The sequence below is a fragment of the Mauremys reevesii genome, linkage group 9 (genome assembly GCF_016161935.1).
Source record: "Mauremys reevesii isolate NIE-2019 linkage group 9, ASM1616193v1, whole genome shotgun sequence".
In the NCBI taxonomy this organism is placed as follows: domain Eukaryota; kingdom Metazoa; phylum Chordata; order Testudines; family Geoemydidae; genus Mauremys; species Mauremys reevesii.
In genome coordinates this window covers 84,447,265-84,474,309 of record NC_052631.1, presented here as the reverse complement: position 1 = coordinate 84,474,309, position 27,045 = coordinate 84,447,265, and the positions used below count along the sequence as shown (strand labels likewise).

The following is a 27,045-nucleotide window of genomic DNA, read 5'->3' as shown; positions in this document are numbered from 1 at the left end:
AGAAATAGCATTGCCAAACAAGCATTCAAAAATCATGAATCACACCCACCCTCCAAAATCATGCGTGACTTTCCTGTGGAGTCACAGTCAGTGTCCATATACAAACACTGTCATTTGGGGCTTGTTCACCCACACCTGAAGAAGGGTAACTATGCTGAAGAGAAGCAGTCACTTGAAACAACTATTGAAAACTGCATTTGACACAGCAGAGACTTAAAATGTGTGCATAGAGGAGATATGTGTAGTGTGCAACCAGCTGCACTAGATTAAATGGTCCTGTGCAGATGGGCTGGTATAATTAGCTTTCATTGTGTATTATAGTTTTTTCTCTGTGGTTAGAAAACATCCTAGAGGTGGCTTGTGTGGTACATTTTTGTCTTTTAAGGTGCCAAAGGTTATTAAACTCTGAGTAAGAATCCACTTGCTTTATACACACTTATCTGTTTAACTAACATCCTTTTGTAAAATTACAGAGGAAAGATTACACAGCATTAACAAAGTTCCTACCACCAAAATATGAATATGTTCTAGCAGTTAGAATGACATCTATTCAGTGTAAGCTGTATCAGTACTACTTGGATCACTTGACAGGTAGGTAACTAAAGTACACTTAGGTAATGTGATTAATCATCATTTAATCATTTTTTTCCATGTTTTCATAACATGCTACAAATGGTCCCTTTTGGTTTGCTGTAGAAGTCCACTTTGGCGCTAATGGTTACATATAACTAAATATTTATTGAAGACTACGAATACTTACATTTCTTGTTTGTGGTTCATTACTCCTTTCCTTTCTCTTCCTCTCCAAAAATATAATTTAAGTAATTCTTACATTATGTGTACTAATTGCTGTTACTCTTTAAGCAAACACGTTATTTCATATGAACTTTGGATTATTACACAAGTCTTTTACATCTGGAGCCCCACAATTGTTTCCAGAGGAAATTAGTTGATTTGATCGCATCCTAAACCTGGTTTGTCCCCTACATTGTGCCGGCTACCACAAAGATTGGCACGAGGGCAACTCAGAATTGAAGTGCAGTGACACAAGTGTATTTCAGAATCTTTCAGCGTGCCTTTGTTCCGAGGGCAGTACTTGTTAATCTTTCAAGTTATTCATTTGCAAACATGATATGGAGTTCCCCCCTCTGTCTCATTCCACATCCCACTGGTCTGGTAGTGAAAAGACTTAAGTTTGTCATCAGATTTCTGTGATGTCTCAGGATCAGTCTGCCTTTCTAATTTTTAACTCCTTTAGTATTTTAGAAGCAGCAAGGCCGTACACAAACTTGTTGAATTTAATCTTACAGCTTGAGCAAAGGCATGTTCAAATGCTGTGAACTGCTGTGCTCTTGACTCTAAAACGTTGGTGGTTTTCTTGGGTCTTGCAGTTCAGCATCTTGCAAGACCTGCAAGTGTCAGCAGCACTTTTAAAGTGATAGTGTTGTATTTACCATCAATAATGGTAACTCAAGAAGCTACCAAAGGCCTTATGTGACACAATTGGACCAAATTCCACAGCAGCAGCTCTAAAGTTCTACAGCAACAATCCCTAAACTCTCTAGCAATGCTAATTTATTCTATGATGATGAAATATCCTTCATGTTAAATTCTGTAGTTGCAGAATACGTGGGGTCATGATGATGATGATAGTAATATTTTTATCTAATGAATAACCTAGCATACATTTGCTTTTTAGAACTGCTACTAAATTAGTCCATCATGCAAATGTACTAACTTAATCGTTTTAGCATTGGACAGGCTGAAGTATGTGGCACAGTTTAAATTGATTGTGTATACCTGCTGCAGTGACTGTTCATGATTTTTTTTTTTTTGCTGTTGCAGTTACCCTCCCAAGTTTAATTCAAGAAAAGGATGATAAAAGATTAATTGCGTTTTGTATCAAACTGTGATTTACAGCAGACATTCAACTTGGATATGATATTCACAGTGTTCTCTTACTTGCTTGGATTATAGTTGGGTGTAGTTTGTGGTGTCTTAGCTAAATTGCCAGCTAGGTTCTCTTTTTCAAACTTTGTGTGGGCTGTTTCCTTTATTTCAGTTAAGATGCTAATCTAAATAGTCATCAAGGACCAGTGTTGGTAATTTCATTTATAAAAATTGCAGGTCTAATAACCAAAAGCTATTTTTCAATTTGTTTTTTTTAATAAGGAGTAAAATCTTTATTTAAAAAAAAACCCATCTACATGAGTGTGTTTCAAAGCAGAACGCACAGTGTTTTAGTAGTCTTGTAGAGCTCATCGCTAATCAACCCTATAACTTAGTCTATTCTGTATTAACAAATGTATTTGGGCATAAGCTTTCGTGGGCTAAAACCCACTTCATCAGATGCATGGAGTGAAAAATACAGTAAACAGTATATGTATTACAGCACATGAAAAGATGGGAGTTTCCTTACCAAGTGGGAGGTCAGCATCATCAAGGATCTACAACCTATCCTGAAGGAGATCCCTCACTCTCACAGACCTTGGGAAACAGGCCAGTCCTCACTTACAGACAGCCCCCCAGCCTGAAGCAAATACTCATCAGCAACTACACACCACACAACAAACATCAAAAATTGTAACATTCAAAAACCAGTAGGAGAACACTTCAGTCTCCCTGGACACTCAATAACAGACTTAAAAGGGGCAATTCTTCAACAAAAAAACCTTCAAAAACAGACTTCAGTGAGAAACTGCAGAACTGGAATGAATTTGCAAACTGGACACCATCAAATTAGGCCTGAATAAAGACTGGGAGGGGATGGGTCACTACAAAAAGGAATTTTCCCTCTGCTGATACTCACACCTTGTCAACTGTTGGGAATGGGCAACGTTCACCGTGAATGCATTGGCCTCGTTAGCACTACAAAAGTAATTTTCCCTCTGATATTCACCCCTTCTTGTCAACTGTTGAGAATAGGCCAATTCCACCTTAATTGAATTGGCTTCGTTAGCACTGACCCCCGCTTGGTAAGGCAACTCCCATCTTTTCATGTGCTTTTATATATATCTATATATCTATACACAGCCTACTGTATTTTCACTCCATGCATCTGATGAAGTGGGTTTTAGCCCACGAAAGCTTATGCCCAAATAAATTGGTTGGACTCTAAGGTGCCACAAGGACTCCTTGTTGTTTTTGCCGATACAGACTAACACGGCTACCACTATGAAACCTCTATTCTGTATTGGCTCTCACCTATATAAATGCACTGAAGGAAAATATATTTGTATTCTGTTACTACAACATTCCAAATGCATATCCTCCTAAAGTTATCCATGTGCTTAAAAATAAGTCAGCTGTAAGTTTCATCAAAATAGGTCAGTAGGTGAAAACACCCTGCTTCCTTAGAGCAACTGTTTTCTATCAAAGCAATAGAAGTAATTTTTGCGAAGTCTTCAAAACTTTTGCTGGCTTCTTATACGTGTTTGTTTGTCTGCTGAAATTTAAAAAATCCATCCATTTTGCTATCTTCTAAGCCATTTGACTGGTCCCTAAATTAAGTGCCACTCTCTGCATTTGGTATTCCAGCAGTTTCAACTAAGCAAAGTACCTTTTGATTTGTATTAGTTAAATATCTGAAAAATTAATCCTTCTACTGAGGGTAAAGTTCCAGTAGAAGAAATTTCTTTTTACCTGCAAATACAAATAAAAGTAAAAAGTTCAGTGTTTTGTTGAAGTACTTTCAGATGTGGTACAAGTTGCCACTAAAATACATAATCTTAGAACGTTAGTTTTTACTCCAAATCTGAAAATAGTTTTTCCACTTTTCATTAATGTAGAAAATATTATATATCATCTGTAATAATTTTGTTAATTGCATGACAGATTTTAGGGGAGATGGTCTCTTCTGTGTTTCTGTAACATGGAGTTAGGACATCTGAACTTTGTGCTTTTGTAGGGACCCTTCCAGATCAGTGAGAGCCATCCCCAGCTACCAGTGTTATTTTTACATTTTATTAGGAACATAAAGGAATAATTATTACGTGGAGCTAACTATAGAGTAACTCTTTATAATGTGGCAAAAAGCAGCTTGCTATCATACTTTCCCTTATGCTTTCATTTTACTACAGTCTTATTCTATAGCCTGTTGACTGAAATTCTTGAACAAGTTTTTGAGCCTGGTTCACCCACAGGCATTTATTTTTGTGATTCAGAAAATGTATGATTTTCCCAGTTATTTTGTTTAAACAGGCTTCAATGTACAAATAAGTCAATTTCAAAAACTTCAAGTTGATAGTGTTTCTTTGTCAACCCTTTCGGCCAGTGGTTCCCAACCTTATTACACAGGTGGGCCACATAAACCTAAGCACAAACGTGTGTGAGCCAACAGATTGTTTTGTATGTATTTAGATAGGTTGTTTCTATGTACGGTATTGTCTATTTAAAAACAAATAAAGAAATCCAGTGCATAAAACGTGTATCAGCATTATAGAAAACAGAAAAAAAAAATCATAGAACACATAAAATGATGTAAACCTGATGACAAAACACCAATGAATCGTCTGTTACTATATTGTGTTGAAGCAGGCCGCAGGCCTTATGAAATGGTCTGGTGGGCCATAGGTTGGACACCTCTGCTTTACGCTATTAAAAAATAAAAAAAAAATGTAATCCAGTCGTTCACCGCAAATGCTGTTCACTTTTTGCAGCAAATTCAGCTTGGTCAATGAAAATAGACAAGGTATTTACACCTTCTGGCTGTTTTAGATTCACACAGTTAAAGTTACAAAATATGTAAGGAAAATGATCTGAATTAATTGAAACTTTAAAAAATCATAACATTTATATTAATCTTAGGTTTTATAAATAATTGCTTTTACAAACTTGAATAAACATGAGTGCCCCTTCACTGGGATTTATATGAATTCCCATTGAAGAAAGAATGTACTCCTTTGTAAAAATGTTATCATGTAACTCATTATCAAGAAAAAGATGGAAATCTAATTTTGACCATTTTAACTAGGAAAAAATCCTGTAACTAGGTAATTTGAACTCTTCAAAAGAGAAATTACAATGTGAGATGTGCACCTGGAGAGAACACTCTATACTAAACAAATGTGTTGTTCAAAGGGGGAACAGTATATGGCAAACTTACTTCAAGCTTTCATTCTATAATCTGAACTTTATTGTCAGGTGTAGGTAGTGGCAGTGAAGGTGGAAGAGGCAAAGCTGGAGCTAAGCTCTTCCAGGACTTCCAGATGTTAAGCAGAATCTGGACTCACCCTTGGTGTTTGCAGCTGGACTATATTAGTAAAGAAAATAAGGTAAATTAGATATATCAAAATACATACTTCTGCCTCTATTGAAAACTTTCCAGATAAGACATGACAAATGCTAGGTAGATTTTTGGCAAATTAATGAAAATTTCTGTTGCTGTGGGGCACAGTGATTTTGCTGGCTATTTCAGTTATGGCAAGAATTCCTTTTTTCCTGGAAATTTTGTCGTCATTAAAACATTTTGAAATGTTGATCTCTCACTGAACTCTTCATTTGTTTAAATGATGAATAAACAGATGTTTAATTGAGGCTTCAGTCTAGATGATGGGACTTAATAAAATCTGTGTTTTAAGAATATTAATTTTGTTTTTCAGGGCTACTTTGATGAAGACAGTTTGGATGAGTTCATAGCTTCAGATTCAGATGAAACTTCAATGAGTTTAAGCTCTGATGATTATGCTAAGTAAATTGAGCTTTTCTGTGTGAAACATACATGCTTAACTTAAATTCTGTTCGATTAATTTCTTTTAAAGTAACGAAAATTTGAGCAATAATTTGGGGAGGGAGTTGGTGGTTTTTTTTTTTTGTTTTTGTTTTTTTTACTGTTACAGCTGTTGGATCTGTCACCTGCAGATTTTTAAATAGTGAACGTACAATATTCTGTTTCTAGGAAAAAAAAATCCAAGGGGAAAAAAGCAAAGAAAGAGAGTAGCTCAAGTGGAAGTGGAAGTGATAATGATGTTGAAGTGATTAAAGTCTGGAATTCAAGATCTCGTGGGGGTGGAGAAGGAAATACAGAGGAACTTGCAAACAACCCTCCATTGGCTGTAAAGTCAGATGAAGGTGAGTGTAATGCACAAGTAAACCAGGATATGATGCTGCATCATTTTGAAAAAAGGTGATCTTGACAAGGCTGGGAATTAGTGCAGTCCATGCTTATACTGTGCCTGGTTAGAACTGATGAGTCCTCAGTTCAGTAAAGCCATTCTCCCCACCAATTCCCCTCCCCCAAAACAAACCCTAATATAGATACACTTGTAATGATATATCTTTTAGAAAACAAAGGGCAAATCAGCCTAAGGTGAGTTTGTGTTGTGACAGAGCAACTAACAAATAATTGTTCTTTTTCTTTTATTTTTGAGCAAAATGCCCATTCTTGTAAAACTTAAGGTCGATTCTGAGTAGAATTCAGAGGCGAACAGTGCTGCTGGATGATAGAGAAATGTGTTACTTTTCACCTTCTTCTAAATGGGATCTGTGAGGAAATCTGAACAGAAAGATTAGTGACAACAATATTCTACATAATTCATTGATGCATCTGGAATTTTATTTGGATGTTGAGCTAGCAGATGGCTGTAATAGAGCTAGAATAAGGTGGCTGTTGTGAGATTTGTTGTTCAGCCTGCATACATCTGTAAACTTCACTTTCAAATAGTTGTTTTTAAATAATCTTGTTTTCTGTTTCTGCTGAGAGATGGGAATCATTTGTAAGTGAATCTTTTATATATAGATAATATATATAGGAATATATTACCAGCATTAATTTATAATAATAAAAAGAAGATAATCTGTCATACCATTTCTTACTAATCACAAATCACTCCAATGTTAGTGGATAATACTACTACTATCTATCTACTATCCATGACCTCATCTAACTTCATATACGTAGTTTTAAAATGGATGCTTGGTACAGTGTGAGTTTGAGGAGGCTTTGCCCTGTTTCCATCTTGCTTCAGATATAAAAGGTCCACCTGCACTGTAGACTGCTGTGAGTATGTCTCCTGTATGCAAATTCTGGAATGAGATTAAGATGGGAATAGATGTGATCCCATCGCACATATAAGTATAGGCTTGTCCCCTTACACATACAGGTATCATTTTGAACTAAGTGGTTCGTTCACTATCATTTGACTCATCTGGATTTATTGGTGGATTTTGGATTGTGTCCCGGGTCTTGTCTGAAAGGATGGGATTCAGTAACATAAGGGATGAAGACTGCCTTCCTTTCCTGCCTCCACTTCTCTTCCCACACATGATCTTGCTGATTTCTTCCAAGAAAAAGTTGATAAAATACAATGTGACCTTCTCCCTCTGCTAGGCTTGACTTCTCTTCTCTTCCTATAGTTCTCCCCTCCTCCTCTCTCAAAGACACAGAAGTTTCTCATCTATTGTCCTCCTCTAATTCCCCAGTGACCCCATGCCCTCCCATCTCCTGCTCACCTACCCACGTTCTCATCCATTTCCTTACTCTTTTCTCCAATACTCTGACTCTCCTCTGGGTTTTTTTTCACAATTCAAGCATACTTCAGTTTCTCTCATCTTAAAAAACACACCTTTGATCCATTTGCCTCTCCAACTACTGCCCCCTCCTCTCCCTTCCTTTCATCTCTGAGTTCTTGAATGTGCTGTCTACAGTCAGTCTCTGGGGTTCTTCTTCAGTCTATCTTCTGATCCTTGCATTCCACTGAAACCACTCTTACCAAAGTCTCTCTAATGACCTCTTTCTAGCCAAAGTGCTGAACTAATACTCCATCCTTGAACTGTGAGCTGATTTTGACACTATTGACCACGTTCGTCTTGAAATCTTATCTTCCCTTGGCTTCCATGACTCTGACCTTTCATAGTTCTCCTTCTCTGATTGCTCCTTCAGCATGTCCTTTGGAGAATTCTCCTCCCACCCCCCCCCAACCCCCTCACAATTTTTTGTGGTATTCCTTGTTTGCTTTCGCTTCTCCCTCTACACCTTATTTCTCCTAGATCTACCTTTACTCCAGATCTGCCTCCTTCTGTCCAAACTAAAATCTCAGCCTCTCTCGGAGATGGATGTCTCGCACCTTGATTTCTGCAACATCCTTTTCTGTGGCAGTGATGAATGTAATCTTGCCCTTCTCATATCCATTCAAAATTGTAAAGATACTTCTCCTTGCCCATCACTTTAACCATGTCCCCCCTCTTTGCATTCCTCCACTAGCTCTCCTTATGCTTTTGCATAACATAAGCTACTTTTCCTCTCTTTAAAGGCTCTTCACAGCCTATCCTTACTCATTCACTATTGAGATGTCAGCTGCTTTCAGTCATCCCATGCTTGTAGCTCACTTGTTAAATTTTCAAACAAGGACCTTTTGCACATGCTTGGGAGGACCTCCCTCTAAACTTCCTCAACACCTACTTCATCATACTCCTTCAAAACCCTCCTTAAACATTCCTTTGTCATGGTTACAAAATGCTTAATGACGGTTAGGCTGCTGCTGTGTTGAAACCACTGTCTAGCATGCTGACCAATATTGTCTCCATAGTTTCTTTGTACTCCCCTTTTTGTCTGTCCCTCTGTTGGGCGCAGGGTCGGAGGCCACCCCAGGCTTGAGGTAAACGCCGCTCGGAGCCTGCCCCCCATGTCCCTGCCCCATCCCTGATCCCCCTCCCACTCTCCAAACCTCTCATCCTCATCCCAGAGCCTGCACCCCCAGCTGGAACCTGCATCCCTTCCCACACCCCTGCCCTCCGAACCCCTCGGTCCCAGCCCAAAGCACTCTCTTACACCCCAAACTCCTCAGCCCCAGCCTGCACCACCACCCCAATTTTGTGAGCATTCATGGCCTGCCATAAAATTTCTATTCCCCAATGTGGCCCTCGGGCCAAAAAGTTTGCCCCCCCCCGATATATACAGTGGCTCTTTCATACTTATTCTAATTTCACAGTCTGTTTAACTTTTTAAAGAAAATTGATATAGCAGCAGTACAACTAAATGTTGTGTGATACATACATACTTTCAAAAACAGAAATTTATAGGTGAGACATGCACAGCCTGCATCTTTTACATGCTGCATTGTGTCAGGTATTAACAACAAACAGTGTCACTAACATGACTTAAACACAGTCACACCAGCCTACATTAGGGACAGAATTCAGCATTTATTTAAAAGTATGCTTAAAAAAATATGTGCAAAGATATTTTCAAATGAGAGTTCTTTTGCAGGTTAATTTCTTCCTCTGCACTGAAGGAGGTATTTGCAGAAATGTTGAGGATGACTGTTCTGTCACGATGAAGTTGCCTTTCAGCTAGTTTGCTATATGTGGTCTTAAAAGTTGAATGTTTTGAATTAGTATCAAGATAATAGGAGAAAAATATTCTGTATAAGTAAATACTTCAGTAAGATCAAAGTTTTTAAGTGAAAGAAGGTTTGTAGTGTAATTCTAATAAATCAATATTTATCACACTAAAGCAAAGGAGATTAAAGGCAGAAACATACAGCACCGTAAAAAGAATGTAGGTAACATAAATAAAGTCAGCTCCTGATTCCTGTCTACTTTTCAGGATCAAATGATGAGGTTGCAAATAAGTCTTCATGTATATTTGAATTCAACGGTCTTTCACAACAGATAGAGAGAATACTGATACCCTGGAAGGAGAGCATGCTCTATTTCAAATAGTTCACAACCAGGTGTTGTTGAATGGCAAAACTAGAACTAAACAAATGTTGCTTGTTTTGTTGGGTATGCAGTTATTTTGGCACAAAAATACAGTGAGATACAGACTTTCCTAATTCTCTCTAGCTTGTAAGATTTACCCCTTTTAATCTTCTACATTTTTAGGAAGAGTGACTCAGATGTATCATCACTTGCTCAAAGTTTGACTGAAGTCAGTTTATTAGGATATAGAAGTGGCAAGTTAACTCAATGTTTTATGTAAATAGCAGATTAGACAACTATTTATGATCTCAAGTCAATAACGTTATATAGACTTGAATTAGGAAGGCATTTATGTTCCAATACAAAATGTAAACTCTTTAGGGAGAGACTCTGAGTGTACTTGTACAGTGCCTAGTACAAAGGATCTTTCCTGATGAAGGCCTCTGAGTATTACCTCAGTATGGATTTTTAATAATCATATAAAAATTGTCTCCTCCTTTTGCTTTTTTTGTTAAACAACTAAATATTAGAATCCCTTTTCTAGGCAAATATGGATGACACCATTAACAGGAATGTGTTTAAAAAAATAATTGTTTTGTACTTGATGTTAACTGTTGCAAAAGAAACAAATTCCAAACTTGAGTTTTGATATTACTTCCTGTATATTGTGCCTTTTGCAAAGAGTTTTTTTTGTTTGTTTGATTGTTTTAAAGTCTCATCACTGAGATAAGTTAAAACTATTTCCCCCACTCCCTACCCCCTAAATGCAAGAAAATGTATTGTTGGGAAGAATCCTACATAGCTCTGGTTGGTTGAACTAGATAACCCCAAGGCCCAAGTACAGTGTTCTTTCTAGGGGTTGTAGATATTTGCTTGGGATTTAAGATCAGTATTTTAAAAGCAGTTATATCATTCTTGTAAAATCTGTGATTGAGTTTTAGGAAGCAAACATTAGTTGTGGATGAAGAAGTTGAATGCTACTTTAGGAAAATGGCAGGTGACAGGACTATGAGTTAAAGCAGTACATAACACAGAAAAAGTGTGTGGTAGCTAATGACCCTCTGAGGATAACAGACTAGTCTCTTTAATTCCATACCACTAACTGGCAGAACCTTTGGTTGAAGGGATAAGCCTTCTATATCTTCAACATAAGAATGGCCATACTGGGTCATACCAAACGTCCATCTAGCCCCGTATCCGGTCTTCTGACAGTGGCCAATGCCAGGTGCCCCCGAGGGATTGAACAGAACAGGTAATCACTGAGTGATCCATCCCATCACCCATTCCCAGCCTCTGGCAAACAGAGGCTAGGGACACCATCCCTGTCCATCCTGGCTAATTGCCATTGATGGACCTATCCTCCATGAACTTATCTACCACTTTTTTGAAGAAAAAAGAAAATCCTATTATAATCTTGGCCTTCACAACATCCTCTGGCAAGGAGTTCTACAGGTTGACTGTGCGTTGTGTGAAGAAATACTTCTTTTTGTTTGTTTTAAACCTGCTGCCTATTAATTTCATTTGGGGACCCCTAGTTCTTGTGATATGAGGAGTAAAGAACACTTTATTTACTTTCTCCACACCAGTCATGATTTTATAGACCTCTGTCATATCCCCCCCCGTCCCGACCCCAGTCGTCTCTTTTCCAAACTGAAAAGTCAGTCTTATTAATCTCTCCTCATAAGGCAGCCGTTCCATACCCCTAATAATTTTTGTTGCCCTTTTCTGAACCTTTTCCAATTCCAGCATATCGTTTTTGAGATGGGGCAACCACATTTGCATGCAGTATTGATGTGGGTGTACCATGGATTAATATAGAAGAAATATATTTTCTGTCTGTCTTATCCTTTTCTTAATGATTCCCAACATTCTGTTCGCTTTTTTGACTGCCACTGCACATTGAGTGGATGTTTTCAGAGCACTAGCCACAATGACTCCAAGCTCTTTCTTGAGTGGTAACAGCCAATTTAGACCCCATTTTTTTATACATATAGTTGGGATTATGTTTTCCAATGTGCATTACTTTGCATTTATCAACATTGAATTTCATCTGCCATTTTGTTGCCCAGTCACCCAGTTTTTAGAGATCCTTTTATAGCTCTTCACAGTCTGCCTGGAACTTAACTATCTTGAGCAATTCTGTATCATCTGCAAATTTTGCCCCCTCACTGTTTACCCCTTTTTCCAGATCATTTATGAATATGTTGAATAGGACTGGGGGCTACCACTATTTACCTCTCTCCATTCTGAAAACTGACCATTTATTTCTTCCCTTTGTTTCCTATCTTTTAACCAGTTACCAATTCATGGGAGGACCTTCCCTCTTATCCCATGACAGCTTACTTTGCTCAAGAGCCTTTGATGAGGGACCTTGTTGAAGGCTTTCTGAAAATCTAAGTACACTATATCCACTATATCCTTTGTCCAGATGTTTGTTGACCCCCTCAGAGAATTCTGGTAGATTGGTGAGGCATGATTTCCCTTTACAGAAACCATGTTGACTATTTCCCCCAATAAATTATGTTCATCTATGTGTCAGACAGTTTTGTTCTTTACTATATTTTCAATCAGTTTGCCCGGTACTGAAGTCAGACTTACTGGCCTGTTACTGCTGGAATCACCTCTGGAGCCCTTTTTAAAAAACTGGCGTCACTTTTAAAAATTGGCATCTTAAGAGTTTTTAAAGTCTTAAAATCTTTAAAATCTTAAGAGTTTTTAAACATTTGCATTTTAGGAAAAGTCTCTCATGCCTTCATTTTAAGGAGATTCTTTTTAGCTTAATAGTATTTTTGTTCTACAGGTAAAGCCACATCCTCTTCCAATCCAGGCAGCCCAGCTCCAGACTGGTACAAAGATTTTGTAACCGATGCAGATGCTGAAGTATTGGAACATTCTGGGAAAATGATGCTTCTCTTTGAAATTCTTCGCATGGCAGAGGAGCTTGGAGATAAAGTGTAAGTCATGTTAAATAATATATAGATTTGTGGAATTTTTTTAAATTGTTTAAATATACTATTCTGCCTTAGCATTCTTTATTGTCCACCCTTTGTTAATGCTTATTTTGAGCTCAGCGCTGTAGCTCAGTTTGCGTTAGAGATGTGTGTGTTTAACTTATTTTTATCAGAAGAGCGTTCCATGCTTGTCCTATACTCCACCAAAGACGTTCACTCTGTTTTAAAGATCACGATCAGGGTGAAAGAAGAGAAGTAAAGCAAAACAATACAATAATTACATGTACTGAATGAATTTTAGTGGAAAATGTTGTATATTTCCGTATTTCTCTTTTCAGTCTAGTTTTTAGCCAGTCTCTAATATCACTGGATTTGATAGAAGATTTTCTGGAACTGGCAAGCAGGGACAAAACTGACAAAGATAAACCTGTTATTTATAAAGGTTAGTATAGCATTTCTATATCTTCCGAAACAGTGACAGTGAAGAGAATTTAATATAATTTTCTGCTACAGATAGTATAGGTGTGAATTTTAATCCAATCCAGGGTACACTGATTTTTTTTTTCACTTAACTGACCTATTGCTAATTCCTCTGGTTTCCCTGCTTGTCACTGGGGATATCTCTGTAGAAAACCCAATATTTGACATATTGTGGTCCAAACTCCTTTTTAAAGAAAAAGTGAAACATTGGGTCTATCTCAAGATGTTGTTTGATTATTGTAACATTCTCTAGAAGGATAAATTTGAGTAAAATTGATTCAATTCTCCAGATGACTTGCCAAAATCAATATAAATAAGTTGATCTTTAGCTAGTTTTTGTATTTTTGGGACAACACATTGTATAATTTGGTGTAGCATCTGTAATATTTCCATCTTTCCAGCTCAAAATTGTTCTGTAAAATTAATTTGGTGATGGAGGCATCTGCAGAAGGAAGAATTATTTTTTTGCCTATGAAAGTCACTAAGAAAATTAGTTATTAAACTCCTTAATGTATTTGTTCTTGAATATATGTATGCTAATTCTGTAGTTGGTATGGTATATGGTACGGTATTGTGTGGACTGAATATGGGCCCAAGGGCCAGGAAGTCTTGCATACTAATCCCACATCTGGCACAGTCTCACTGGGTGGCCTTCAGCAAGTCACTTAACCTGTCTATCTGTACCTCTTCTAAAAGAAGGGGGTGATAATACCTACCTCACATGAGTATTATGAGAATCAAACTGAAGCACAGACATTAATCAGACATGTAAAATATAATAGGTAAATATTGTTTGTTTCAGATGTTAGTTCCATTCTAAACCCCGTGGTCAGCTATGCAGATCACCAAAAAAGTACATTTGCTGGTGACATTTCTCAGGCTTGGTTTCAAATGTGTGCCTCATTTCTAAATGTATTTAACATGTTGAGGAGGCTATATTTTATCTAAGATTTTTTTCAGATGTTTAATTATTTTGCATTTGATTATCTCAAAAATGGCTCCTTTTTAAATCTTTCAGTTTGGCACATTTATAATCTTGAATAAGGGCTGTGCGCTTTGTTTTTGAAATAAAAGTTCTGGATATTTGAAGAGAGCATTCTGAATGGAAACAATAGATTAGTTTCTTAAACTTTGCAAATAGAAACCACAATGTGATACTCTAAATCTTTCCTCTTAATCATTTAGGGGTGTCAAGATGAAGGAGTCCATTACACAGCTAGTTTATTAACCCTTTAAAGAGTATGGATCTGTTACTCAGGTTGAATGCTGCTTATCACCCTTTTCCTGTGACAGTAATGCTCACATTTCAACTTGTCACCTGCACAACAGACTTTAAAATTGTGAAGCTAATTATTCTTTTTTAGCATTTTGTTCATTCTAGATGGAGGGCAGATTAAATAGCTAATTCATTCTCAGACCAGAAAAGTTGCTACTCTTTCCCAACATCACCAAATATGGGAGGGCTATTGGTCCGATTGCATGCTGTCTACCCCACCTGCTGTTGCTACTGATTTCAGGCGCGTGCTATATTTCATATTATATATATATATATATATATATATATATATATATATATATATATAAAATACTATTCTAAGCAGATGAGATGTCTGTCTTCTAGAAATAGTGAGCGGAAGGTTTAGTCAGGGGCCTACAAAATGAAAACAATTTTACAAATGGAAAAACACTGAGTCTGATCCTCATTTTTAAGAAAGGGTTATTAAAGGAAATGACTGACAGTGGTTGTGCTGAAAAATTTAATATTTTGAGATTTTAATCACACACACATTTCTAAATCTAAACCTGCTCCCTTGTGTTGCATTGAAATAGGCTTTTTCATGTTCTCACACATGGAACAAGGTATATCGTATTAGATCATATTTTCTTAGTAATGTGTTGGTAGTGTGGACTTTTTTCTCTAACCAGAGATGTACGTGTGTACTGTAGCATTTTGCTTTACAGCATCTCTCTAATCTTGCAGTGAAAGACATTTCACACTATTTTTTTATATGAATTTATATAACATTCCTTAAATGTTGGCAGCATGGTGTTGGGCAATTAAATACCAAGTGATACAGGGACTTAGAAATATCAGTATCATAGTTAGCTAGCTAGAAATAGATAGATCTCCAGCTGTTCTCTATTTATATATGTATTTATTGCTCATTGCTGCTTTATTACCTGGAGCTCTGTTGTCCATATAACAAGCTTCTAAAGAATATTTCCAGTATTTTGCTTCAGAACACTGGTCATCTGTGACCTCTGAGCTGTATATGTCTTTGTAGCCTGTCCATATAACCTGAGCTAATTTTACATGGTCTTTGGTTTTTCCTGTTTGTGGTGGTTCTGTTGATGTACAACTAGGTCATCAATTCTATATAGACATCTCTGGCATGACTTAGCATGCAGTTTCTCATAATTCATTGTCACTCAGCATTGCTACTTCCTACAAGAGCTGCTCTGATTTTAATTGATGGCCCAGTGGGGTTCATTTTGTGTAAATAAACCTTGACCTCCAGAGAAAATGAAAGGTTAGTTCTAAAAGGGAAGAAAAAAATCTGCTTCTATCAGCTGTAATTTTTTTTACATTTGGCAAGAAGTAGCCATAACTCACAGGCTAATTAAACTCAAGCAGCTGTTCTAAATTTCAGCTCCAAAATGATTATACCTTGACTTTTTGAAATCCCCTTTCAAGCATTTACCTAAGGGGTACAATTTGTATGAGAGAGACTGCAGCCTAGAGTAATTGAAAACATACAAACTACAAAGATCAATTAGAAAATTAGGGTTACTGGCATAATGCCTAAAGGTTAAAAGTAGTTACTTTTTACAATTAACTTTTGCACTGAAATTAAACAAGAAACTCACCTGATTTTGTTGCAAATGTGTCCAGACCTCTGGAAATTTGATATGACAAAGGGGGCTGGGAAACACGCGAATCTTAGAAGAGCTAACTAAAAGTTACTGAAAATATTGCAATTAAAGTTTGCCCTCGGTGTACAAATCTTAATTGTGTCCTTGTCTCTCTAAATTGCAAGCCGTATAAAGCTGCTTGTGGAAGTTTCACTTAGCTCAAGTTTTTTAAATTGAGAACTTTTCCTTGGGAAGAAGACGATACTGCTGGACCCTACATAGGGAGTAGAATCCTATTCAGACAATAAATTTTATTTCATTCTTAGCTAACTCTAATTCTGCACTTCTTATTTTGGGCAAGGCTACATGCGTATTGAGGGGTATCACAAGATGTATGGACTATTAGAGTAAAGGCTTTAGATACTTACAGTCCCAAATTATGATTACGACTATTTTTTCTGTAATCCTGCTGTGGATTATATTTCATAATTCAGGTTACAATGCATCATTTTCACAGCTCAACTGAGACAAGCAGCAATGGCAGGTACCACCTTATGGGTTCTTCATTTTTTTGTGCACGTGTACTTTGGGGCACAGACATCATAGAAGCAAGTTCCTTGGGAGTAAAAGATTTTGATTGTTATAGAATAGCTGGTTCATGTGAGGTTGCATGATTGCTCCCTTCACTTTTAGTATCAATCTGGCCCTGAAAGATCAGTATTTTAATCATTGTGCTACTAATATTTTCATATTGTGCTGGTGTCATTTAATCACCTTATCTTCAAATTTCTAGGTGAAGGAAAATGGTTCAGAAATATTGACTACTATCGTTTAGATGGTTCAACCACAGCTCAGTCAAGAAAGAAATGGGCTGAAGAATTTAATGATGAAACTAATGTGAGGTAAGATCATTCTATGTAGCTTTTTACTTCCTACCTCTTTTTTTCTTCCTACATCTGTTTTATACTTTTATGAACTCTCTTTTTTTAAGATTGTGCAGATACCAAAATATCCTACCAGTGATAGAACTTTAATTATTTTTAAAGACATTTTACATGTTTTGTACCTGTACTGTTGCTCCTTCTTTGTGTGTGTGTGTGTGTGTGTGTAATATTTATAGGTAAGTTGCCCGGCACTTTCTGTTGCACAATCCTGTTTTCAGTTGCTTATAACTCAGAATTGCAACAAAGGTGAATGGGAATTCTGTTCTGACCATACAAAATGCTATCAAATACTAATTATGCTGAAATAGTAGGCTCTAGGTATCTCAAAGTGAGCACCCAGAATTAGTTGACAGTTTTGCCTTTAGTCTCTGTGCCTCAGTGCCCCCTGTGTAAAAAATATTGATACTACCGCACCTAAAGGGGGTGTTAAACTTCAGTCATGAGATTATTACATGGTGCCACTATATGGCAGAGTTAAGGTATTTCAGTATCCTAACTATGTATTTTTGTACTTCAAATTTTTTTAACATTAACTCTGAATTTCCTGGGTATATACACTTGGCTTTGGGATAATTGCAAAATCCATATAATGTACATTACTCTACGTTACTAATATGTATTCTTAATATTAACTCTATCTTAATGTAATTTTTGTCTCGGAATTTTAGTCTTATCCAGGAGAGAATTTTCTGTGTGTGTGTGTAATGTAAACTATGCATGTGCAAGGCCACTGCATCAAGCTGTTAACATTTAAATTAGTACTGTAGTTTGTCTCTGGACACACACTCTCTCAATACTGGCCCATGTGAATGAATTTTAAAGACAACTATTTACACTAAACATGGAGATGACCAGACTGCAAAAATTAATGAATTAAATAAGGGGTAGCTTTCATATGATTTTTCTTAACTTTGAGTTAAGTCAGTGAAATAATTAAAAACAACTTTTAGTTTTGACTTGAGTTTGACAATGTGTGGTTCCGCCCTTAATGAGGAGAAATGCATTTGATGTTGGGATTTTATTTGAGAAGAAAGGACTTCTGTCATTTTGTTAAAGGTTTCCTATTAAGTTGGTTGATTATAGGGTTTACTCTATGCCACATGCCTTGTCCTTTGATGTGGCATGCTTACTATCCCTTGCACATGTTGAATATATTCAGCCAGCTTCTGAATAGAACAAATAAGAATCACTCTGTTGCAGCATTGGCCCATTAACCTGACAATAAGTGCATCTCGCTAATATTTACTAAATTAGCTCTAAAGTGAATGAAAAGGTTATCACTTATATCTCCTCAACAAGGTTAGGTTTTCTCCAGTAAACAGTTCACAGTGTAACAGGTATGCTTTGTATTGCATTTTCACAGCTATTCGTGTACAGTTTTGAATTTTCATAAATATAAATGTTCTCTTTCTGTAGCACCATTTCATGGATAATTTAGTTATGGTTGGAAAAGACACTATTTTCAGATGCATATAACAGTTTGAAAATATTAACTGTTGGCTGATATTTTTCATGATTGTTGACATTGGTTTTTGTGGAGAAATTCTAGTAAAATTCTAGCTGGTTTTGTTTTGTTTTTTCAGGCCCCTTGTTGTGTGTGGATAAGTTTGAAATATAAACTTTAAACCATAGTGATTAAACCTGTCCCTCAATTTCTCTGTCAATTTGGTTTTGGTTTTATAATTGTTTCCCTCTTCCTTAAAATTTTTCTCCTTCTGTTGCAATTGGAAAGGTCTACACAAACAGGGGGAAGAAGACTGCCTGAACAGTGAAACCAGCTATACATTAAGTTTTTGTCAGATGAATAAAGCAAACTGAAAAACAGATTTTTTTTCCCTCCAATCCTAATTTAGAGTCATCTTAGGCCTTGTCTACACTACAAGACTATTTCGAATCAACTTAGTTCGAATTTGTGGATTCGACCTTATGAAGTCGAATTTGTGTATCCATACTAAATACACTAATTCGAATTTCCGAGTCCACATTAACGGGGCCAGCGTCGACTTTGGAAGCGGTGCACTGTGGGAAGCTATCCCACAGTTCCCGCAGTCCCCGCTGCCCATTGGAATGCTGGGTAGGGCCCCCAATGCCTGCTGGGGGAAAAAATGTGTCGAGGGTGGTTTTGGGTAACTGTCATCATTGAACCATCAATCACGCCCTCACTCCCCTCCCTCCCTGAAAGCGCCTGCGGGCAATCTGTTTGTGCACTTTTCTGGTCAGTGACAGCGTGGACGCCACAGCACTGCAAGCATGGAGCCCGCTGCGATCCTCGCCGTTTTCTCCTCCTCGCACTTTATCGTCCACCTCTTCCACATTCAGCTGCTGAGAAATTGGGCTACTTTTCAATGGTTCTGCAAGCACTGGGAGACCATAGGGGACGTTTTACCAACATGAACGTCGGATGGCCGGGCAAGGTTCCTGATGCATGTGTTCTCAGGAACTGTGGGCTGCTCAGACGCCTGCTGGAAGGTAGTTTCTTCCCGTACCACGAAATAACTGTTGTGGATGTGCATTTGCCTATAGTGATCCTCGGTGACCCAGCCTGCCCGCTAATGCACTTGCTCATGAAGCCCTATACAGGCGCCTGGGACAGCGACAAGGAACTCTTTAAATACCAGCGAGCAGCATGACCTGTGACTGTTCAGTTTTTTTTTCAGAGAAGCTGAACCTACCCCTGTTTCTTTACCCAGTTACTGTTGACTCTCCTCTTCGGTTAAATACCCCGTTCTCCCCGTTTCCCCCACTTCCAAGACACGTGTAAAAATAAAATACATGTCACACTGTTACTGAGGAGAGGTTTCTTTATTCATGACTTTTCGTTAAAGGGTTGAAACTGGAGCATGAACTGTGGTGGGTAGGGTGTGCGCTGATGTAAAGACCGCCTCTAAACTCAAGGAATGACAGGCTCCTGCTCCTATAGCGGTCCGCATTGCCGGACTGCTTGTTTCAACGGAGCCTGCCATCCCTCCTTTTTGGGATTCTGTGTGCGGGGGGCTATGTGGCCTTGTGGCGGAGGAGGACGGATACAGATTCCTCTGCTGCGTGACTCAGCGGTCCAGGACAAGGACCGCTGTATAAGATCTTTAACCGCCCTCCCCCGCTAAAAAGTCACATCCCCACCGCCCACACAGAACCTGGAAACCACCTCCCATACCGACCACGGTGCCTACTGACTGCACTGTGTGTGTGACCCGCTGCTGATCCGGCCCCCGTGTCTGTACCCTGGGAAAGGTGCCTGTCCTATGCAATTAGCAACGCACTTCCCCACGCACCCCATTCAAACACAGTCTTCAGTGAAAAAACATGACGGAAACAGTACTTAACAGCAAAGTATTTTTATTACTTAAGTACACAGTTATGGGATGGGACTGGGATTGGGACTTGTTTGAGTCCGGAAGGGAAGGACTTATGCAAACGTAGGGTATGAAAGCTTTTGGTTACTTGAGCACTCTGCTGGGGTGCAGTGACAGTATTCACGGCCCAGGGCGGGCATCCTCCTGGTTATTTAGGGTGAGGGGGGTATGTGACTTTGTGGCGGGGGAGGGCGGTTGCAGAGATACTGCCGGGGGCTCTGTCCTGCAGCGGTCCTGCAGAACATACACAAGTCGCCGGAGCGTGTCCGTTTGCTCCCTCATTAGTACAAGCATTGCTTGAGTCGCCTGCTTGTGTTCCTCACGCCACCTCTCCTCCCATTCGCTGTGTGAGCGCTGGTACAGAGAGACTTTCTCCCTCCACTGCCTCTGCTGGTCCGCCTCGGCTAGGTAGCAGCCCACACATTCATCGAAAATCCTGTCCCTTGTCTTTTTCTTTCGCCGCCTAATCTTCGCCAGCCTCTGCGAGGGGGATGCTGTGGAAGGTCTGGAGACAGTGGAAGCTGTGAGATGGGAAACAGTTAGTGAATTCCTTGCAAAGATACTTTTTTGCGAACAATTAACTGAGTCTAGGCTGTCTCTGTGAATTTTTTGTTGAGACCCCTGTGCCTGCTGTTGCACAAATCATTTGCGCGGTGGATTCTGGGTAAATGTCGCCAGTCATTCCTTCCTCCGGGAAAGCAACGGCAGACAATCATTTCGAGCACGTTTTCCATGAAATGCCCTGGCACACGCCATAGCATGGCAACAATGGACCCTATTTTGCCTTTTGTGTATGTCACCGTATGTGTACTAGATGCCGCTGACAGAGGCGGACCAGCAGCGCTACACAGCAGCATGCTTTTGCTTTTGCATGACAGCAGCGATGGTTACCAGGCATACTGTACCGTCTACCATACCATGAACTGGTAAGAAGACGGTAATAAGATGGTCATGATTACCTGTCCTTTTGCACTGCGCCATTTGGTGCTGTCATAAATGCCCCTGGCCGATCAGCCAGGGGCGCAAAAATTTGGGAATGACTCCCCGAGTCAATCCCTCCTTTTTGGGTATCTAAAAATAGAATCAGTCCTGCCTAGAATATGGGCAACTGTACTAGAGAACCACTGTATCATAGAACCAGAGAGCACAGCTGCTCTCTGTCCAATCATGCATAAATTTTGAGCTGAATGCTATTCACAGGGTGTGCTCCTGAAACAACCCCAGCTGTTCATTCCGTTCTTCCCCCAGCCTTCCTGGGTTCCAATACCATTGTCCCCCCACTTGTGTGGTGAAGTAATATAGAATGCATGAATAAGACACAGGTAGTCGTTTGTGAGAAATGAGTGGAAGGAAGCCTCCAGCTGCAATGATAGTCCAGAGATGACATTAAGGGGTGTGGAGGAGGGAGCCAATCATCCCTCTGCTAGTCCAGGGGCAATTGAATCTTTTCTTTACAATGAAGGGTGGGGGCTGATGGAGCTCAGCCCCCTGTTGCAATGATGAGGACGGTTACCAGCCATACTGCACCATCTACCATGAAAAATTAGGACCTTGATCGACCTGTCCCAAGCAAGTTGGTATGGTTACCAGTCCTTTTGCACTGCCCCATGTGCCAATAGGCTGATGATGAGGACGGGTAGCAGTCCTATTGTACCATCAGCCACCCATGGCGGGGTGGGAGGAAGGATGTTGTTGTTGAGTGCTGCAGCAGCGCGTCTATCTGCAGCATTCAGTACAGATACGGTGACATGTAAAAGAGTCAACAGAGGATTGTTTTCCCTTTAACTTCTGGGGGTCGGGAGGGGGTGCGTAAATTGCTGAGCTATGCCCCGACCCACCGCGGACACTGTGTTTGACCCTAGAAGCATTTGGAGATCAGCCAAGAATGCAAATGCTTTTCGGAGACAGCAGGAACTGTGGGATACCTTGCGTCCTCGTTCCCCCCTCCCTCCATGAGCGTCCATTTGATTCTTTGGCTTTCCGTTACGCTCGTCACGCAGCTGCATGCTGAGTCTGTGCTATGCCGTCTGTCCGTTTATTTATTAAAAATACTTTGGACCAGGCGTAACGCAACAGTTCTTCCCCTACTTAGATGCAGGAGTCTCCGAGCGAGATAACCGTGAGGACAGGCACTGAAGGAGATAGAGAGCGCATGCTGCGTGAAATCTAGCACGAACCACGGACCTATGCAGCCGTGCTCTGGGAGGCAGTGCTCCCTGAATACCGCATGAAAGCCTCGCGCGGAAAAGTGTGCTATCACGGAGCACCCAATAAGGCAGCTCTCCCCAGGAACCTCCTGCTGATGCTTATCGATTAACGGCAGGAGAGCTTCGTGGAGATCTCCCAGGAGGATTTCTGTTCTATCACCATATATACAGAGACCTCCTTTTCACACACTTCAGATTCCTGTTATATTAAGAATAACAGTTAACGTGGTTAAAGCACTTACCGACTGCTCCTACCCCTGATTCAGGATCCGGGTTCATGGCCGGGGAGGGTTGGTAGGGGATCTCCGTGACGGTGATGAAGAGATCCTGGCTGTCGGGGAAAGCAGTATTGTAAGCGCTGTCGCCTGCCTCGTCCTCCACAAACCCTTCCTCATCTTCCCCGTCCACGAACATCGTCGAGGAACTGTCCGTCGACACTGTCCCATCATCAGAGTCCATGGTCACTGGTGGGGCAGTGGTGGCAGGCTCCGTAGCATCCGTTGGCCGCTTTGATTTTTTGGTAGGCTTGTCTGGGGTCCTTGATTTTCATGCGGCACTGCGTTGCATGATGGCTGTATCCTCTGTCTGTATCATGGCTTTGGAGACCTTCTCGTAGGTCTTTGCATTCCGTTTGTTGGAGCGCAGCTCCGAAAGCACAGACTACTCGCCCCCCACACCGATCAGATCGAAGAGTTCCGGGTCAGTCTATGCCAGGTCCCTCTTTCTATTCAGAGATTACATGAACTCCTCTGCTGGAGAGCTCTGCATTGCTGCCGGTGCTGCTGAGCTCGCCCCGATGTCCAACCACAAAATGAGATTCTAACTGTCCAGAAAGGAAAAGGAATTCAAATTTTCCCGGGTCGTTTCCTGTGTGGCTGGTCAGAGCATCGAAGCTTGGACTGCTGTCCAGAGCGTCAACAGAGTGGTGCACTGTGGGATAGCTCCCGGAGCTACTAAGTTCGATTTCCATCCACACCTAGCCTAATTCAAACTAGCCATGTCGAATTTAGCGTTACTCCACCTGTCGGGGTGGAGTACCAAATTCGAACTAAAGAGCCCTCTAGTTCGAATTAAATGGCTTCCTGGTGTGGACGCTTGAGCGGTTAGTTCGAATTAACGCTGCTAAATTCGATTTAAAGTCCTAGTGTAGACCAGGCCTTAAGTTTTATTTGTAACAATATCAGTTATGGAACTTCTGTCTGAATTTTTGTATTAAACGTTTGAAAATTGCATATCAAATATACAGGCGGCTAACATTTCTGGATCCTGACACTGCCCCAGTCTGAGACATTTGAGCCATGACTTGCTTCCTGCAAATATGGGAGGCTGTTCAGATTTGTCAGTGAGGCCATTGAGCATGACCACACTCCTTTTGCTTTCATGCCAAAGTCTCTGCCTCAGTTTTGAAAATCTACAGGATCTAGAACACAAATATTCTCTTTTTATCCTCTCTAAGATACATGCACCAGTGGCATCAAAGTTAAAGTATATGTCAATACCTGTTGTGAGGAGGTTTTCTTCTCTAGATGGAAAAATAGAAGTAATCCACAGAGAGAACCTTGAAGCTATTTCAGCAGCCCAAAGGGGCTTACAGGGCAACCACACGCTGCAGATGACCTAAAAATCCTTAACTCCCAGAACCATGGTTGATTCAAGTGATATGCTAAGTAGAGTGTTCATAGTGAATAAATCCATGGGACATCAGGAGGCTGGCAGCCATTGAAGCTAATGCAGTGACCTGGCATTGACTCTAGCTTAGTTCCTGAGTGGCAGATGACTATTCAAAGGAAATCCTCTGTGCCTCAAAATTCTCAGATAGAATTCTGGTTGGTGAGAAATCCAATGAAGTTCAAGGAGGACTACATCCTTATATAAGGGCATAAGCTCCTTTCATTCCAACATCTCTTCTCTCCCCCCCACCGCCACCCCAAAAATACCAGAAAAGAGGTGCCAAATGGAAGTCCAGATCAGAGAATGGGTCCAATCCTTCTTTCCAATCCAAACATTACGTATTAACACAACTAGGATTACTTCCATCTACAAATTGGTTTAGAGACAGGCTATTCCACTTCTCAGACATCTAGTTTTAATCAGCATCAGATAGGTGGGTACAGGCGATAGTGCAACATAAATACTTAGTTACTCTGGAACTTTAAACCCTCTCCATCCTCAAGAAATAGCAAGCACTTTCAAAGTGTTATTCCAGATTTTTCTTAGTATGAAAAGAACTAGAGGAAATCAAGCTCAAGAGAGTAAAAAGTTTGCGAAGAAAACAATTCAGAATGGAGACTCTAGCTTTTGCTACCATTGGAATATCTTCAGAAGACTTTGTGGACTCAACAGAACCTTTTGTGCATTTTCTAATCAGGCCCTATTTTCACCAGTTTCTTCATTTTGCCTACAAAAATCACCAATATTAATAAATAACATTTACCTTTCAATCTGTCCTCTGCTCCTTTGGTACTCTCAAAGCTATTTGGTTACACTAACTTACATCATTAAAGACAGATTCATCATAGCATCGTTTTCAGGGACCACAGAGGAAATTACATTAAGGATCCTCTCTGTACTTCAAGCATAAGGGTTCCTAATAAACGTATCTGTTTTTCAAGAGAATCATCCACCTAGGGATAGGTTAGTATGGGGGTGCTGGGTGGGGTTGGCAGCCTGTGATATACATCAGGTCAGACTAGATGATCTAGTGGTCACTTCTGGCCTTAAACTCTATGGTTCCATGGTGATAGAAAAACCCATATGATGGCAGGATCCTCCTTCCACTACCCAGTCTCTGAAATCTTATCTACTGATACCAGTATTTCAGATTGCAGAGCACACATAGAGGATCAAAATACAAAGAGGGATAAAAAGGTCAGAGACAGAAAGGTTCCTGAACAACATCTTGAAAGAGATCTAGATAGTTAGGCTGGCTATTCAGCATTTCTGAGTGCTAAGGGAAAGAGTATATCCTAGTTCAGACAAAAAAAAAGAAACCCCCCAACTGTGGCATATATGAATCAGTAGTGAAGTACAACAGGTTCCAGTCTAAATGCTGAAACAATACAGATTTTTTCCTGGACAAAAGCTCAGCTGGCCTCCATTAAAATGATCCACATAAAGAAGTCACTGAACACATAACCAGACTGGTTAAACTATCTGCAGATAGTCAATATTCTATATGGTCCCTGAATCAGGAAGTATTCTTTCTGATATCCATAGATCCAGGTGCATGTATATGCATCCATGTGAAACTCAGAGGTGTGGTGTTTCTTCACCAGGAAAGCAGACCACAGATTACTGAGGCAACACTGATTCACAGATAGCTAGACTGGCTTCTTTCCTTCTTCCCCGTCTTTTGCCACTAGAAAGAAAGTGATTTAGTAGATAAAAGAGGAAACATCTATCATTCTTCTCTCTGCAAATTGGCCAAGAAGGTATTTAGACCTAGTGGAAACATGGCAAAAGTCCCTGCTGCATCTTTCCATTAGACAGGATCTCCTGTTCCAATGTCTGCTCCTGCATTCTGCTCTAGACTTTGGCTTTGAGTAGCAAGAACTGAACAAAATGGGATACTTCTCCAAAGTAATACTCTTCTAACCTCATTCAGGCTGTCATATTCTCTACCTATGCAAGCTTTTGGTCAGAATGCCCGTAAGGGTGTTAACATACAAAAATCAGCACCAGGAAATCAGGCATTCCAACTCTTCGGATTTCTTGCACGGTGGCCTAGACTTGAATCTTAGACTTCCTTCCATAGTATCTCATGGCTCAGTTTTAAACTATGCCATAAACTCATGCTTATCTAAATACCTGATGTCATCAAAGTAGCTTATAGTAGTATAACTGTCGAAACCAACCATTAGGTGTATCTTTCTTATCTAGAATTGGTACAAGTTCTTATGAACCATCCAGTGGCCTGAAATGCCCTTTTTTATTTCTTTTCCATGAAAACTTTCTTCTTGGTTGTAACCAGGTTGGCAAGAACAGTCTTGGAAATCTCTTCTTTTAGGAATACACAACATCTTACTGTATCTTCCATGATGACAAAGTAGTTATTGGTAATCAAGGTTAAATCTTTCCTACCTCATGGGAAATCATTTTGTCTTCATTTACTTTGAATCTTCGACACCTGAAAGAATAAGTACAGCATATGTTAGAACAGCAATTAAAATATTCCTAGGTAGAACTGATCAGCATAGAAAAACATCATCTTTGTTCATTTCCATTTATCCTAAATGTCTAGCCTTGAATGCATCCAAATACTCTGTGGCTAGAAGGATCAAATAATGTATCACTAAAGCATATTAAGCCACAGATAGACTGATTCCAGATGAAAGAGGGGGGAAAAAAACTATTCAATTTATTCCACAATAACATCCTGGTCAGAAAGAACATCAGCTACCATAGATAAAATCTGTGAAGCTACTACCTTGTCATCCATGGATACTTTTTTTTATCAGTACAGACAGAAAAGTGTCTCTAAACAGATGTTGTCTCAAAATAGATTAATACCATTTTAGGCAAGGGGAAACAGTTTGCTTCTGTCCTACTTATGTCTTCCTCTCTCTAATATTTTCTTCCTGCTCACTACATCCCAAATGTCTTGGATTTGGGGAACTTT

The 27,045-nt window shown here is 39.6% G+C and overlaps 1 protein-coding gene across 7 annotated transcripts in view; it reads left to right on the top strand.

The window, feature by feature from the left end:
• Positions 1-27,045, top strand: part of ATRX (ATRX chromatin remodeler) — a 140,151-nt gene that overhangs the window by 78,105 nt on the left and 35,001 nt on the right. For all 7 annotated transcript variants that reach the window (XR_005584794.1, XM_039489126.1, XM_039489127.1 and 4 more), the window contains 7 exons: positions 474-591; positions 5,143-5,273; positions 5,601-5,689; positions 5,897-6,069; positions 12,440-12,593; positions 12,929-13,032; positions 16,717-16,825. Coding sequence is in view for 6 of the 7 variants with exons in the window: in XM_039489126.1 (XP_039345060.1) it covers positions 474-591; positions 5,143-5,273; positions 5,601-5,689; positions 5,897-6,069; positions 12,440-12,593; positions 12,929-13,032; positions 16,717-16,825 (878 nt within the window). In the remaining variant the exon portion in view is untranslated. The remainder of the gene's footprint in view (positions 1-473; positions 592-5,142; positions 5,274-5,600; positions 5,690-5,896; positions 6,070-12,439; positions 12,594-12,928; positions 13,033-16,716; positions 16,826-27,045) is intronic.